Here is a 16,977-nt window from a genome sequence, read left to right on the forward strand (position 1 = left end):
ATCATGTTTTCAGTCTAAATATGTTAATCAACACCCGGAGTTAAAATTTTGATGTTTAACTAAAGATATACTCCCTCCGGCCGAAAATATTTCCGGACGGAGGGAGTATCTGAAATCATATTTAATATAGGTCAGGAGAGAGAGTATGTAATTGAGATTTTTATGGCCGGCGAGTAAAACGAGGATGCAGACTGAGGAGAGTTATATCTTTAGTAAAGAAAGAGTACACCAATAACTCTGGTTAGCAGATATAAAGTCCAACCTTTGCTGCAAGTGGGATGAGCATTGCCATTTGCACGGCACAAACTCGGTCTAAATCCACACAGTAGCGGAAAGAGAGAGAGGAAGAATAATGGAGCGCACGGCGCACTCCCTGGTGAGCAATGTTGGGCAGCTGATGGGCCGCGAGGTTTGGCTGCTCCGCGCCGTGGGCCGCGAGGTCGTTGAGCTAAGGGACGAGCTGGCCACCATGAACGCCGTCCTCCGCATGCAGTCCGAAGCAGAGGACGGCGCCGTGGACCACTTCGTCCGGGAGTGGATGAAGCAGGTGCGCGAGCTCGCATACGATGCAGACGACTGCATCGACCTCTATTTACTCCGAATCAAGCGCCGCCCGAGCGACGGCTTTCTCGTCCGGTCCAAGCGCCTGCTTGTGACCCTTTTTCCACGGCGTCTCCTCGCCGGTAACATCAGGGCCCTGCGCTCCCGAGCTGTCACCATCAGCGAGCGCCATGCTCGTTACAGCTCTAGCTGCCAGGCACTACGCCCCTCAGCTCCGTTCGCTCATGTGCCGGCAGTGTGGGCGGAGTCAGCGCAAGCCCTTCGCCCTGCCGATGCTGACGACCCTGATCAGTTCGTCGGCATCCAGGAGCAGGCTAAGATCCTGGTGGCCATGATGGAGAAGGAAAAGGATGGCAAGCTTCAGGTTTTTTCCATCGTGGGGTTTGGAGGGCTCGGTAAAACTACGCTCGCCATGGAAGTTTGCCGGCAGCTGGAGACCATGTTCGATCGCCAAGCCCAAGTGTCCGTGTCTCAGGCGTTCGACGGCGGGAACGACCTGCGTGCGCTGCTGAAACGCGTGCTGGAGCAGATTGCCACTGTCAAGTCAAGAAATGAGAAAGTCATCATGCAAGAAGAGGAACAGGATACCGTGGGTAACATTGACAGAATGGATGTGGAGGAACTGACCAGCACGCTCAAGGAACAGCTCAAAGGCAAGAGGTATGCAAACATAAAGAGACTATATCAATTATAATATGTATATATGTATCTATGTATCTACATATATTTATTATTATATTAATGAAAACAAGAAGCAAACAAGCACCACATTGATCTAAAATTCTACATAGGCTAAATAATCTACTCCATTGATTGTATTCTTGATCTAATTAGGATGACTGAGATATAAACTGGATTTTTATTATAATTGGGTTTTGATGGTTTGTGAATTCTGAGCGAGAACTAACAAACCCACGATTTCAAAATGAAATGGCCACTTGCACTGGCATCAGTGCTACATCCTCACCGGTCAGGAGATAAGACCCGGTTTGGTGTGTATATTATTTTTATCAAAAGTTGAAACTTACAAGGTTTGACCAAGTTACAGAACAATTCCAGCATCAGCAATATCAAATAAATATGGTATACGATAATGTATCATGATGGATCTAATTTTATGATTATGAATTGTGGATATTGATAATTTTTTCTATTATTTTGGTCAAACTTTATAAATGCCGACTTAGGAAAACACTAGTATGCGCTATATTTTGAAATGGATGGAGTAACTCACATCATTCACAACATTCCCTTGAGAAGAGTTTCTATCTCAGCTGTTGTTACACCAAAACGCATCTTTGCTGGCAGGGAAAACCTGTCTTATAACCATCAGTGCTGACTAACACATGGTTCAGTTTCAGAGAAAATTCTCAACACTAATGAGTCCGTATAAATTAACGTCAATAGAGTATTATACCACAAATGGAACCTATAATTGCTTATAGTGCTAGCTTTATTGCGTGTAACTTGGAATATCTATGATGAAACCAGGTACCTCATTGTGATCGACGATGTATGGACAATAGCAGCGTGGGCTACAATACGCTCCAAAATGCCAAAAACCACATACGGCAGCAGAATCATTGTGACCACTCGGATAGATAGTGTGGGGAAAGAATGCAGTGGAGGTAGTGTATGTAAATACTACAGTATCCAACGACTCAGTTTGGAAGACTCTAAGAAGTTGTTTGTGAGGAGAGCTTTTGGCCCCAAGAGTACCTCTTGCCCAGAGGAGCTGAAAGCTTCAATGAACAATATTTTGAAAAAATGCAATGGACTGCCATTAGCTATTGTTAGCATTGGAAGCCTTTTAGCAAGCTATTCCTCTCCAGAGAGCAGCCATATGAGGGAAACACTTTGTAGATCAATTGGTTCACAGATGGAGACCAACCCAGCCCTTGTGGGGATGAGGAATATCATCACACTTAGCTTCAACTATCTGCCTCATGACCTCAAGCGTTGCATGATGTATGTTAGCATTTTCCCAGAGGATTATCAGATCAGCAAAGACAGGCTCTTGAGAAGATGGATTGCTGAAGGATTGATACCTGAGAAGCGGGGGCTTACTTTGATGGAGACTGCAGAGGCCTACTTCAATGAGCTAGTGAATAGGAGTATGATTGACCAAGCCGGCTGTATAGTCACCTACTATAATAGAGTGGATTTGTGTCGGGTGCACGACATGATGCTTGAGGTCATGGTATCTAAATCAATAGAGGCTAACTTCGTTAGCTTGGTAGGCATTCAGTATGAAGGAATGTCATATGATATCGTTCGCCGCCTCTCCATCCATGATGCAAAGCAGGGGAGAAATTACTCCCCAACAGAGAAAGGCACAATGGGGAGTGGAATGGTGAATGTTATCGAGGGGATGAACACGAAGCACGTACGGTCATTGACCACATTTCATTCCGAAGGAGACAACTTGCTGCTCGATCAACTAGGAAAGTTCAAACTGCTGAGGGTACTTGATCTGGAAGACTGCAAGGACCTAAACAACAAGCATTTGAGGTACATTTGCAAGATGTACCTTCTTAAGTTCTTGAGCTTGAGAGGTACAGATGTCAGTGTCATGCCTCCAGAAATCTGCGACCTAGAGCATTTGCAAACACTTGATGTCGATGATACTCTCCTCGAGACGCTTCCAAACAGTGTGATAAAGCTTACAAAACTTGAGAGGCTGATGTTCTCCAATAGGAAAAATTGGACTGCCCTACGGACATTGCCTAAAGGGATCTCAAAAATGAAGGCATTGCGTGAGGTGAGTAGAGCAATCATTAGAAATGTTGAGGTTGCCATAGAGATCGGTGATCTACAACAATTGGAACGGATATTTGTCTATCTCGATAGAAGGTCCGAGCAGGATAGTGATATTAGACGAGAGTTTAAATGCTCACTAAGTAAGACATCATCCCTTCGGTGGCTCGATGTGGGAGAGTTGAATGATGTCTATAGAAATGACATGGACTATCTCATGGACCTCGACACGCCACCACAGCTTCTGCGGTACCTTAGGTTTGCTGGATATATTTCTCGGATTCCAGACTGGGTCGGTTCACTCGCCTTTCTCACCGAGTTCACCATTTCATGCGCAGAACTTGTAGGCGACCAACCATTTGAGGTCCTTTGTAAGGCTCCCATCCTGAATAGCATCTTGTTTCAGGTGCATTTTTACATTGATGAAGATCTGGTTGCACGGAGCGCCCACAAGTTTCGTATGCTCAAGAATATGAGAGTGATAAATGCTGCTAAAACTCCCAAAGTTTTCAGTTTTGAGGAAGACTCCATGACAAAGCTCGAGATACTTGAATTGGACTTCGGAGGTTGGCATAAGAGCATTGTTGGCATCCAACACTTGACGAACCTTAAACAGGTGCGCCTCAGCGGCTACGGTAATAACATTTCTTTGATCGATGCAGCCAATGAGCTAAAAGCTGAGAGTGATAGACGCGGCAGGTCCAATCTGTTTCCATTCACAGTTGTAGTGAGATACGGTTGATCACTCTCTCCTCTGTTCTTTGTGCACGTGAGTTGGTCTTGTCAGGCTTGTTTGTTCGTTTTTGTTATCTTTGTCAAGCTGCTGCTGCTGCTGCTGCACGTTTTCATCAAAACTGTTACACTAGTTATGGTGTTTGGTGGTGAATTATCCGGTTATCCCTATCGTTGTTTCTGAATGTGCTGTTGCGTTTCTTGTCCAGCATGATAGACTTTTGCTGTGTTGTTAAAGCACTCTAATAAAGATGGAGTAATTTGTAGCAGGTTTTGCGTGCCATAGTATACATTCGAGTAAATAAACAGTGATTATTATTTATGGTATGCATTAGCCCGGCAAACTGTTGTTCCTCTTAATGTTTAACTAGTTATTTCCTCTATCAAGGCAATGCATTAGTCAGGTGAAATAGTGCATGTAAGGTTTCTGAATGAGATGACCTGTAGGCACAATCTATACAGTAAACTGCAGTAGACAAAAATAACACCCTAGTGATACAACAGATCAGCAAGACATTGATAAGACGGAATTTTAGCAGACTTTACTGGTGCTGATGAGCACTACCATCATCGATAATTACTTAAAAAGACAGACGTACAATCTCGTTGGATCAAACGTAAAAAGCATACCCACACAAAGCAGAGATTTCCATCACACTGGAATGTGCATTAGGTGAGAATCACCAAAATTAACATGGAAAAAACTAGGGTTCATCAATTGGGCTTAAGATCAACAACAGTCAATCTATTAGCAAAAAAAAAACAGTCATTCACCTAGACCCTAGCTGAGGAGGTGCGCCAAGGGCTCGTAGCACTTATTCGGGTCTCTAGTTCTAAAGGCTCTTGCGTGATAGGAGGGCATCCAGTCCATGGTACTGTTTGGAGAGGAGGGGATAAACGTTAATAGAGCGTACATACCTCAAGGGAAGAGGAAGGAGAGCTCACGACCACCGGCGACTGTGTATACACGGCGGCGGCGGCGGTGATCTCCTCCGGCTCCCCATACCAACCTCTGCACACACTCTGCTTCCTTGTATGGGCTAGGTTGGACAGATTAATGGGCCAGGCCTGCCTGGCCTTGTACTCTATTTGCGTTGTCCCTTTTATGACTTTTTACTTTCACAGCAGTTGTCCCTTGTGTAAGAACACAATGTGTAAGAACATCAGTGCATTGTTTTAACCAGCGATCTATATTTGCTGAATCGGTAAAAAAAATACAAAGACATGCACAACAAAAATCCCTAATAAACACGAAAATTTGTCCACCAAAGCTCAAACTTGTAGGCATTCCTTGCACTACTAGGAAAATGCTTATAAGTAGACATTTAGCAGTAGCGTTGGTTAAAGACCCCCCGCTACTGCTATTTACCAGTAGCGTCGGACAACACCAGCGTTGTACGCGCACGTTAGCAGTAGCGCGGGATTTCCAGGCCAGCGCTGCTGTTGATGGGCCACGCTCTCGGCCCCCTGTTGCAGCTTTAGCTATAGCGCTGGGCCTCCTCCGCCGCGCTGCCGCTAAGCCCACCTCTGCTTCCTCCGTGCCGGCCCGCGCGCCCCTCCCCTCTCACTCACTCACACTCACACGCTCACACTCACAGAATCCCTCAATCCCCCGATCCGGCTGCCGCCCCTGCGTCCTACTCCGGCCGCCCACCCCCGCGCGGGCCCTCTTCCCCCGTCGGCCGCCCTTCCCCACGCCGGCCCTCCTCCCCTGCCCCCCCCCCCCCCCCGCGCACCGGCCATCCTCCCCCGCAGGTCGCCCCCCCCCCCCCCCCCCCCCCCCGCGCCCGCCCTTCCTCCACCGAGAGGTACTCCGCCCTCCTTCCTCCTCCTCCCTCCCTCCCTAGTTATAGTTATTAGAGAGTAGTTATTTTGAATCCTATATAGTTGAAAAAATGTAGGTTCTTAGAATAATGTAGGTTATGATCGAACCCTAGCTAGGACAGATTAGGTAGTATGAACCTTAGTTAATTCGTATGAACCCTAGGTTTTTAAATTTAGCTAGGTTTTAAAGTTAGGACAAAAATTTAGCTAGGTTTTTAGTTAGGTGTAGTTAATAGAATTTAGGTGTTTTAGGTGTATTTAACAGAATTTTAGGTGTTTTAGTTGTTTTAGGTGTAGTTAACAGAATTTTAGGTGTTTTAGTTGTTTTAGGTGTAGTTAACAGAATTTTAGGTGTTTTAGTTGTTTTAGGTGTAGTTAACAGAATTCTAGGTATTTTTTTAGTTAAAGCAATTTTTTTTTAGTTAAAGCAATTTTTCCTGTTATATGCAAATTTGCAGTGGACATGTCATATTTTGAACATGTCACATTTTGGACATGTCATATTTTTCCGAGTGGCCTATGTTTTGCCAGAAATGTCGATTCGTTTACGTTCTGGCAAATTTCAGGCGCTCGATATGTCCTGCTTTTAGCAAAGGTCATGCCGAATTTTGCTAAGTGTTTATTAATTTTGTTTTCATAATTAAGCATTTTGTTCTCGATGTTGCTAATGCCTATCCCGCATCCTCGTCGTCGACTCGACGGAGGATTCCTGCTGGAGCCGAGGGGCCATGTCCGGGACTGGGCTCCGCCGGGCTGGTACTGGGTTGTGCTACCTTCTGGTGAGCGCAGCTTAGTGAGGAGCCAGCACGTCGTCGACCCGGAGTGTCTTTGGTGGCGGTCACGTGGGCCTGCATCGGTGCAGAGGCTTGAGTCCCCCACGCAGGTGGTACAGCACCGTGCACGGAGGAGGACGCGCACGTCCAGCGCTACATGGTTGCGTTGGCGGATGGCAGGTTCTCCAATACCTAGTAGATTCTTCAAGGATCTCACCGGAGCTATGATCCTATGATGGTTCCTTCTCTTTAGATGTCCACCGCGGCCCACTGAACCTAGAGGAGCTATTATTCGAGATGTATTAGTGATATTATATGATGATCTTTGCTACAAACTACTATATATGTATTTGATGATGGATTATTAGTTACCTATTAGTTATTTGCTTATTGAATGCAAAAGATGAGCGCGGTTTGTGCTACAAACTACTATATATGTATTCGATGATGGATTATATGATGATCTTTGCTACAAACTAGGTTCGATGGTGATCTTTGCTCCAAACTACTACAAACTACAAATTTTAGGTGTTTTAGTTGTTATATGATGATCTTTGCTACAAATTACTATATATGTATTCGATGATGGATTATTAATTACCTATTAGGAAATGTCTGACGACGAAAGGGAATTCGCTATGTGCGAGTACTGCGAAGATGAGCGTGGTCTGTGCGACAGGCCTCACCTGGTAGAAGGTCGGCGCTTCAGCTTCAAGCTCCAAGAGACCTTCGATGTTGAAACGGTACGCAACGACGACAAGTGTTTTTTGTTATTTTTTGCACAACTTCTCTCCTTCTTCAACGTGTAATTTCCGTCTTTTACAATTCGACTAGCTTATCCCATGCCATGCAAGAGGCTATGTCATGGAGAAGATGGGTTTTGAAGATCATGAAAGCATGGAGACAAAGATAATTCAACTAAGGACCCATCATGGTTATGATTTTCTGTAAATCTATACAATTCTGTGAACTCCTCCAATTTTGGTTGCCTGAATTGGGAAGCACTTTCCAAGGCGTATGATTTTCATGAGGGTATGCTTCTCACCTTCGATCTTGGTGATCCTGACATCGACGAAAAGAATATGACCATTTGGGTCCTTGTTGATACGCTTCCAGTTCTACCGCTGTGTGAGTTTCTCAAACATATTTATTAAGTAATTTATATTGTTTTGTTGACAACTTATTTCCATTGACAGCTTATTTTCATTCTTCGAAAAATGTACGGAAGATGGTAGACAGAACCTACTACTACAATGATGAAGCACAATTAACTTATAAGGAGAAAGATGGTCTTATCGCATTATTTACTGATCTTGAGAATTACAATAGCTATTATCGAATTCCTCAAAATTATGGTCAATATGTGCCACTAGTGCACGCGGTGTGCTACGGTAACATCAATGGAGATAGCATGGTAAGATTTTCTACTATTACGACATCCCTGCCTCATTTGCATAAATTCTTCTAAAACTAAACTACATTGCTAACTACAAAGTTATTACTATGTTTTTGAACAGAAAATCCCGATGGATTGTGTGCCTCATCTGATGTTGTCAAGAGGTCCGGTTCATGTTATGAGCTTACGGCCACCACGGCCAGGTCAGCCGCAGTATCCACATCACTCCTGTCCATATCGGATTTCTAAAAGCGAGGAAGCCATGATAATAAATGATTGGAAAAAATGTTTCGACCATCGTAGAGAGCTACTTGGAAGCAATATTGTGCGTAGGCCAAGACTTGGAGACAGGATGATCTCCGTTCTTCATTATGGAGAGTCCATTTTCCTTAATGGAGAGTCAATGCCTATCTTGTTTTATGATATTTTAACTAAGAGAGGGTAGACTAGGTCCTATGAGACGAGTAGGTCCTAGGTAGAATGTGTTATTATGTGCTACAATGTGTTAGAGTTGATGATGAGGAGGAGGAGTTGTGATTATGACTAGTGACCAACTTGTTATATGATGTCTCATTGACGAACATTGTTTGGTGGTGATGACTAGTGGTAATGAATATGCTATTTAAACAGACTAGTTTATGATGAGTTGTTATTGTATAAAAGATATATCTGTTTAAACATGTACAGCGCCAAAATACAAAAAAAAACATAAATTTTAGCAGTGACGCGTGCCAAAATATTACCAGCAGCGCTCATTTACCAGTAGCGCTTTCCAGAGGCGCGCTACTAATATCTGAACATACCAGTAGCGCTGGCCTAAATAAGCGCTACTGCTACAAAATAGCTGTAGCGCCGTAGCAGTAGCGCGGGCACCCACGCTACTGGTAGCTCAAAAACCAGTGCCACTGATAAGGTTTTTCCTAGTAGTATTGATACGCCTATGGCAACTTTGCGAATATTGAAACTCCAAGACTCCGTGTTAGTAGGTGTTGTGTGAATAGGTTTGTGAGGTGTTGGTGCACGTGCATGTGTGCATCTGCATTGTTCTTGGCTTTTGTAGATAAAAAATTATGATTTAAAAACAAATGTCCGGATTTGATGGTCGCTTCATGATATTTCTCCATGGGCCTGCTAACAAAAAAAAGCATACGTAAACAAAATGGAATAACCTCATAAATTTTGAAGGGCCATGTGAGTCACTAACCCTAAGAGAAGAAAAAGCTAAGGTCACTCAATGTACTTTGTCTCGGAATACACTCCTGAAAATGCAATCTTGCCCTTAAGTATGTTTTGGTGTTAATGACTATATACATGCATGGGACTAATCATGTTTACTAAGTGTATCATAGGTTTTAGTGCACATGGGATCATTTCTGTGTGGATCATCAACCCATTTAAATGAATATGGCTCAAGAACGGAGAAACAAACGTATATAGGTGTAACCTTTGTCGGTTTACTCTTTACTGTAGAGATCCTGCACCATTTAGAGGGGTAGTGTTGGGGAACATAGTAATTTCAAAAAAATTCCTATGCACACGCAAGATCATGCTGATGCATAGCGACGAGAGGGGAGAGTGTTGTCTATGTACCCTCGTAGACCGTAAGCGGAAGCGTTATGACAACGCGGTTGATGAAGTCATACGTCTTCACGATATGACCGATCCAAGTACCGAACGCACGGCACCTCCGAGTTCAGCACACGTTCAGCTCGATGACGTCCCACGAACTCACGATCCAGCAGAGTGCCGAGGGAGAGTTTCGTCAGCACGACTGTATGATGACGGTGATGATGAAGTTACCGACGCAGGGCTTTCGCCTAAGCACCGCTACGATATGACCGAGGTGGAATATGGTGGAGGTGGGCACCGCACATGGCTTGGAACAATCAACTTGTGTGTCCTAGGGTGCCCCCCTCCCCACGTATATAAAAGAGGGAGGGGAGGCCGGCCGACCTCTCTAGGCGCGCCAAAGGGGGGAGGAATCCTCCTCCTACTAGGAGGGGGAAGGAAGGAGAGGGGGAGGAGAAGAAAAGAGGGGGCGCAGCCCCTCCCCTAGTCCAATTCGGACTAGGCCCATGGGGGGCGCGTGGCCAGCCCTCGTGGCTTCTCCTCTTTTTCCCCTATAGCCTACTAAGGTCCATATGTACTCCCGTATTCCCGTAACTCCCCTGGTACTCCGAAAATACCCGGATAACTCAGAACCTTTCCGATGTCCGAATATAGCCTTCTAATATATCGATCTTTACCTCTCGACCATTTCGAGACTCCTCGTCATGTCTCCGATCTCATTCGGGACTCTGAACAAACTTCGGTCATCAAATCACATAACTCATAATACAAATCGTCATCGAACGTTAAGCGTGCGAACCCTACGGGTTCGAGAACTATGTAGACATGACCGAGACACATCTCCGGTCAATAACCAATAGCGGAACCTGGATGCTCGTATTGGCTCCCACATATTCTACGAAGATCTTTATCAGTCAAACCGCATAACAACATACGTTGTTCCCCTTGTCATCGGTATGTTACTTGCCCGAGATTCGATCGTCGGTATCTCAATACCTAGTTCAATCTCGTTACCGGCAATTCTCTTTACTCGTTCCGCAATGCATCATCCCGTAACTAACTCATTAGTCACATTGCTTGCAAGGCTTATAGTGATGTGCATTACCGAGAGGGCCCAGAGATACCTCTCAGACAATTGGAGTGACAAATCCTAGTCTCGATCTATGCCAACTCAACAAACACCATCGGAGACACCTGTAGAGCATCTTTATAATCACCCAGTTACGTTGTGACGTTTGATAGCACACAAAGTGTTCCTCCGGTATTTGGGAGTTGCATAATCTCATGGTCATAGGAACATGTATAAGTCATGAAGAAAGCAATAGCAACATACTAAACGATCAAGTGCTAAGCTAACGTAATGGGTCAAGTCAATCACATCATTCTCTAATGATGTGATCCCGTTAATCAAATAACAACTCATGTCTATGGCTAGGAAACTTAACCATCTTTGATTCAACGAGCTAGTCAAGTAGAGGCATACTAGTGACACTCTGTTTGTCTATGTATTCACACATGCACTAAGTTTCCGGTTAATATAATTCTAGCATGAATAATAAACATTTATCATGATATAAGAAAATATAAATAACAACTTTATTATTGCCTCTAGGGCATATTTCCTTCAGTCTCCCACTTGCACTAGAGTCAATAATCTAGTTCACACCGCCATGTAATTTAACACCAATAGTTCACATCACCATGTGATTAACACCCATAGTTCACATCGCCATGTGACCAACACTCAAAGGGTTTACTAGAGTCAGTAATCTTAGTTCACATCGCCATGTGATTAACACCCAAAAGGTACTAAGGTGTGATCATGTTTTGCTTGTGATAGAAGTTTAGTCAACGGGTCTGCCATATTCAGATCCGTCTGTATTTTGCAAATTTCTATGTCAACAATGCTCTGCATGGAGCTACTCTAGCTAATTGCTCCCACTTTCAATATGTATCCAGATTGAGAATTAGAGTCATCTGGATCAGTGTCAAAACTTGCATCGACGTAACCCGTTACGACGAACCTTTTGTCACCTCCATAATCGAGAAACACTATTTATGTAAGGTTGTGTAAACCCAGTGAACCATTTAAGTTGCCACCGAATGTCCGGTACGCACCAGACACTACTGGAATCAGCTAATTTGCCATCTGCCAGCTCTTTGCCATATGCTAGCAGATGGCAAAGAAGGTCTTTGCCATCAGCTACCCAAAAGCAGAAGGCAAAGAAATGGCAGACGGCAAAACAGGCCTTTGCCATCAGTCACTTCTTTGCCGTCAGCTGGCGGACGGCAAAGAGAGAGGTGCCCCCCCACTAACGAGCCGTTTACGAAAAAAACGCCCCCTCTTTGCCGTCTGCTAGCAGACGGCAAAGAGACAAAACGGCGGATGGCAAACCAAATCCACACCCACCGCCCCCCCCCCCCCCCCCGCCCGTTATCTCTTCTCTCCCTCTCTCCTCCCCGACGCCCACCAGATCCACACCCACCGCCCCCCGCCCGTTATCTCTTCTCTCCCTCTCTCCTCCCCGACGCCCACCAGATCCACACCCACCGCCGCCCCCGCCACCCGCCGCCGAACCCGCCCCGCCGCCCCCGCCCCGCCACCCGCTGCGCGGCGCCGCCCCCGCCACCCGCTGCCCGGCGTCGCCCTGCCACCCGCCGCCCGGCGCCGCCCCCGCCTCCCGGAGCAGCCCCCACCACCCCTCCGCCCCCACCCCACCCGCCGACGCCCCGCCACGCGCCGCCTGGCGCCGCCCACGTTGCCGGCCCACCCGTCCCACTGCGTCCTCCTGCGACCACGCGTGACCCTCCCCTGCGGCTAGGGTTTCGGCCACCACATCGCCGGCGTGGCTCCGGTGTTGCTTCGGTCGCCGTGAGGATCCTCCGGCGGTGCTGGATGTGCCGTGGCGCGGTGGTGCCCCTGGGTGGCGCCTCCGTGCTGCGGTGCCCCTGGTTGGCGCCTTCGTGCCCGTGCTCTCACTGGTGCCACCGTTGTGGTGCTCTCTGGCAAGCTCCGGCTTGTTGTGGTGGTGTTGGTTGTGATGCTGGTCACACCATAGTGATGGTGTGGCTGCATCCTACTTCGGCTACAACTCCTTTTGGTGAGCTTCTCCTTGCTCCCCTCCTGATCTCTCTAATGCATAGCTCTAGCTCTTGATCTTGTTGGATGTGAGGCTCTATTAGCTGTGGTTAGCTGCTGTAGATGAGCATCAACTTGTATTGGAGCTCTCTGTGATGGATTCTTGCTGTGTCAGGGTTTTGGTCAGTGACCATCTATGTGTATTTGTGAAGTATATATACTCCTGTACTGCTCTGTTCTGTTTAGTTGATCCTGGAGTTGTTACTTTGGTCAGTTACCTTACTCATGAACGGATACTCACTTGTTCTTAGTTATTTTACTTCTAATACTGATATGAACATATACCACTTGGTTTGGCTATTCCTATTTGTCTCTTTCTAATAGCCTATGAACAGATGCTATACTTGGTTTTGGCTGTTACTTTCCTAGTTTTCTACTGATAAGACAGATACTACATCTGATTTGGGCAGTGATGCTAGTCTGAGCCCCCCTCTCTTAGGCTTAATTTACATGTGACTATCCCTGTGCTGTGATGAACTAGCCCTGGCACTTCCAGGCTGTCTGAGCACATAATCCCTCAAGTATACCTTGAGGTCTTCTGTAGCTCTCCTTAATAGTTATCTCTTCTAAGCTGCTGGTGGTTGGATGTGTTGGGACTTGGTCTGGTTGGCTGGTTGTGATATATATCTCCTCCTGGAGCTTTGTTTTTGGCGTTGCACAGTGACATGTACCTATTGTCACTAGACAAAACTGACTATGGTGATGAAGTCTAATCTTTGGCTTTAATCACTAGTTTTTAGTTGGCTTAATTCCTGGAGCTAGTACTGATAGTGGTCTTTGTGTTGGCTTTTAACTTACTGCTAATTGTGGTGGCTTCTTGATTGGGTCCTTGGCTGGTTCTCTCCTTTGGCTCTTTGGTATTGGTTTACTCTATTTGGCTTTATAATTAAGATCACTTTGAAAATCAGGATCTTAACTAAGATTATCTTGATCTCAAGTACTGGCTCCTACAACATTGCATTTCACCAAGTGAAATGCTACATTTCTACTCCTAACCCATTCTCTCTTTCTTAGTGTTTTTGTTATGCAGGTTGGAAGAAAAGAAGAAGATCCGGAGAAGATCTTAGTAATAAGATAGTTTTTTAGGAAAATAGATATTTAGTTTTAGATCATTCCTTGTAATATTTGTTGGATATGTGTTCATGGATATGTGTTGGATATATATGTGTTCATGACTATATATTGGTAACATGTGTTGGATATGTGTTGGATATATATGTGTTCATGAGTATTGGTAATATGTCTTGGATATGCTATATTGGTCATATATATATATATATATATATCTGTGTTTGATTTTCTGTGAAAATGAATTGATATAAGAAGAAACAGAATTAATGCCTATTTGGTCTCTTTGCCATCTGCCAACAGATGGCAAAGAGCCTGCAGCCTTTGCCGTCAGCTGGCGGACGGCAAAGGCTGCCGTTAGCCACCTAACGGACACTAACACTACTCATTTTGCCGTCCGCTTCTTTGCCGTCCGCGGCAGACGGCAAAGGCGCCTTTGCCGTCAGCCGCCGAAAGCAGACGGCAAAGTAGGTCTTTGCCGTAGCCTACTTTGCCGGAGCCTTTTGCCGTCCGCGGCTGACGGCAAAGGCCTTTGCCGTCCGCCGTTCATGCCTTTGCCGTCCACCGTTCATGCCTTTGCCGTCCGCCGTGGCAGACGGCAAAGTAGCTGATTCCTGTAGTGAGATGTCCGGTCTGACATCTAGCCACCGGAAATCCGATACCCCTTCAACAAAAGCGAAGCCATCTGGACCAGATGTCTGGTCAACGCCCTATCTAGAGCAATAGTAGCATGGTCTGGATGTCTAGTACACACCAGAAATCCGGTCGCCACTTGACAAAACCTATGTCATCTGTACCGGTTGTCCGATACCTACCGGATGTCAGGTCCATCATGATGTGTGGTATCCCCCGAATTTAAGAAAAAATCTTCATGAATTCAATAAATTTTAACCATTTTTAAAAAAGTACACAAAATTATTAAATGTTTAAGATTACTCAAAAAATCTTCACGAATTCAAAACATGTGCATAATTTCAAAAATTATTCAGGATTTCAAAATAATATTGATTTTTTTAAAACTATGGTCAAAAAATGAAAAGGAACCAAAATAAAATAAAATAAAATAAAAAAGAACATGACAAAAAGAAAAGAGAAAATGGGAATAAAAAAGAGGAAAGAACAAAAATGAAAAAAAATCAGAAAAATCAAACAAAAACACTAGTCTGAACCTTCCCAAAGCCGGGAGAAACCTATTTGGGCCGGCCCAAAAATGTATGTGTGAGGAGCTGATGGGTGCAGGCGTGGTCGCTCACCAGCAACACCTATTTGACGCAATTTGTGTGAAACACAGCTACGATGCACTTGGTGACCGCCATTGGGCCGTCCCATTAGAGGCTGCGAGCAGGCCACTATAATTTTAGAAATGTGATTTTTGAACTATTCGAGCACAACAATGTAGCAACCAGGCCACTGTACATGTGCTGCCCATTTTCAGAATACATTTTCTTTTTAAATCCAACTTTTCTAAAATTTATAAACATTTCTCAAAAATGAAATGAAGTTGAAATACAAACCCTTTTTTGAAACAGACAAACAACTATTTATCTTTTTATAAAATATGATCTTCTAAAATTCCCACACATTTTCCAAAAAAGTACATTTTTGATTGTTTGAACAAAGTTTAGAAACAGGAACAATTTTAAAAAAACACTAACAGTTTTAGAAATCCCCTATATCTTTTTAAAAACATGATTTTTTTTAAGTTTGAATGATATTATAAAATGGTAACACTTTTTGAAATTCTGAACATTTTCATGAAAGATGCTACTATTTTTCATGTTTCGGACCTTTTTTTTAAATGCAAATATTTTTTGAAAACACAAAATTTCTGAACATTTTTCGAAAATGAAAACATTTTTTTAATTGGTGAACAAATTTGAAAACAAGTTTTTTAAAATTCTAGCAATTTTTAGGATTTAAATTGTTTTAAAAATATTCTGGATTATTTGTTGAAAAATGCGAACATTTTTTGAAGTTTTGAGCATCGTTGAACATGTTTTCAAAAATATAAATAAAGATTGTGAAAGTTAAATTCCGAACCATTGGAGTTATGCCGCTAATCGACCCGGTGAGGACGCCGAAACTAGTAGCCTGGGCGGAGTGGTTCAAGGTCGCCGAGCCGGTCGAGGCGCTGCTGCCTGGAGTCGACAAGATGGAGGAGTACATCACTAACGTGCTCTATCCAAAGTGGAACGTCGCGGTCACTGTGAACTAATTAAAGATCGTGTCGCTCCGATAATTCCTTTGCCTTCTTAGGGCGAACCTCTCCGAGCTTCCCAAACTCCACAAAATCAGCTTCTGGAGCTAGCTTCGAATTCCACCTGGCGATTGGCAAACCGTTCGGCACGCTCGTAGCTTCTCCCAGAGATTTGGCCTAGTTGGGGAGGCTGTAGGCCTGTTTAACGCTGGTGTAGGCCCGCTGGTAACATCCCAGATCGGGAGCAGTTGCCATGGGTGGACCTTGGGAAGAAGAAAGGGAGCTCAGGGTGGTCTTTTGGATGGGAACCGGCCGGGATGGCCCTGTATATGTCGGATCCGGCGGTGGAGCGGAGTGCTGGCCGGCTGAGGGGTGGATCCTGCCGGCCATGGCGGTGGGGGTGGTGGCGGCTGGAAGGTTAGGTCGAGGGAGGGAGACGAGCGCCACGATTCGAATGCGAGCGTGGCCTGTCGACTCAGGAAGCTGGCTCTCCGAAGCATTTTCTTTAGCGGTGGCTGTCTCGTTGTAAATATGGGCAACTCCAGTTTCTTGTTTTTCTGGAGCTGGGCTTTCCGGGCTTCACGATTTTACACGTGAGCGGGGCTCAACTTCTCAAATCCAGCTTCTTCTAAAATAAGCATTCGGGACAGCTTCACACGAGAAGTTTGAGGAGTTAGAAGCTGGAGGAGATCAGAACAGACCCTTAGTTGTTGAGTTGTTGAATTGTTGTCGTTTCATGAATGGTGCGCAGGCGTGCAGTCTATTCGATCTGAGTTGTTGACATGCTGTTTCGTGAACAAATTCCAAATGCGATTTTTTTTCTGTTGAGCTCTTTTAAGACCTCGCATCTTAATTACAAGTATGTTCTACCAAGCAGATTATTCCCGGGCTCTGTGGGTAGTGATTTCTAAGGGATGGATTTTACCTGGGATGGGATTTTTCTTTGTGAAATAACTGGGAA

At 44.9% G+C, this 16,977-nt stretch overlaps 1 protein-coding gene across 1 annotated transcript; it reads left to right on the forward strand.

Moving 5' to 3' along the window:
* The first annotated feature begins 153 nt into the window (after nt 1-153).
* On the forward strand, nt 154-4,319 carry LOC109766149 (disease resistance protein Pik-2). The gene is made up of 2 exons (XM_020324951.4): nt 154-1,221; nt 2,053-4,319. The coding sequence occupies exons 1-2, from the start codon at nt 353-355 to the stop codon at nt 4,058-4,060; spliced, it is 2,877 nt and encodes a 958-aa protein (XP_020180540.1). The 5' UTR covers nt 154-352; the 3' UTR covers nt 4,061-4,319.
* Nucleotides 4,320-16,977: the final 12,658 nt, after the last annotated feature.

The sequence above is a fragment of the Aegilops tauschii genome, chromosome 7 (assembly GCF_002575655.3).
Source record: "Aegilops tauschii subsp. strangulata cultivar AL8/78 chromosome 7, Aet v6.0, whole genome shotgun sequence".
Lineage (NCBI taxonomy): Eukaryota > Viridiplantae > Streptophyta > Magnoliopsida > Poales > Poaceae > Aegilops > Aegilops tauschii.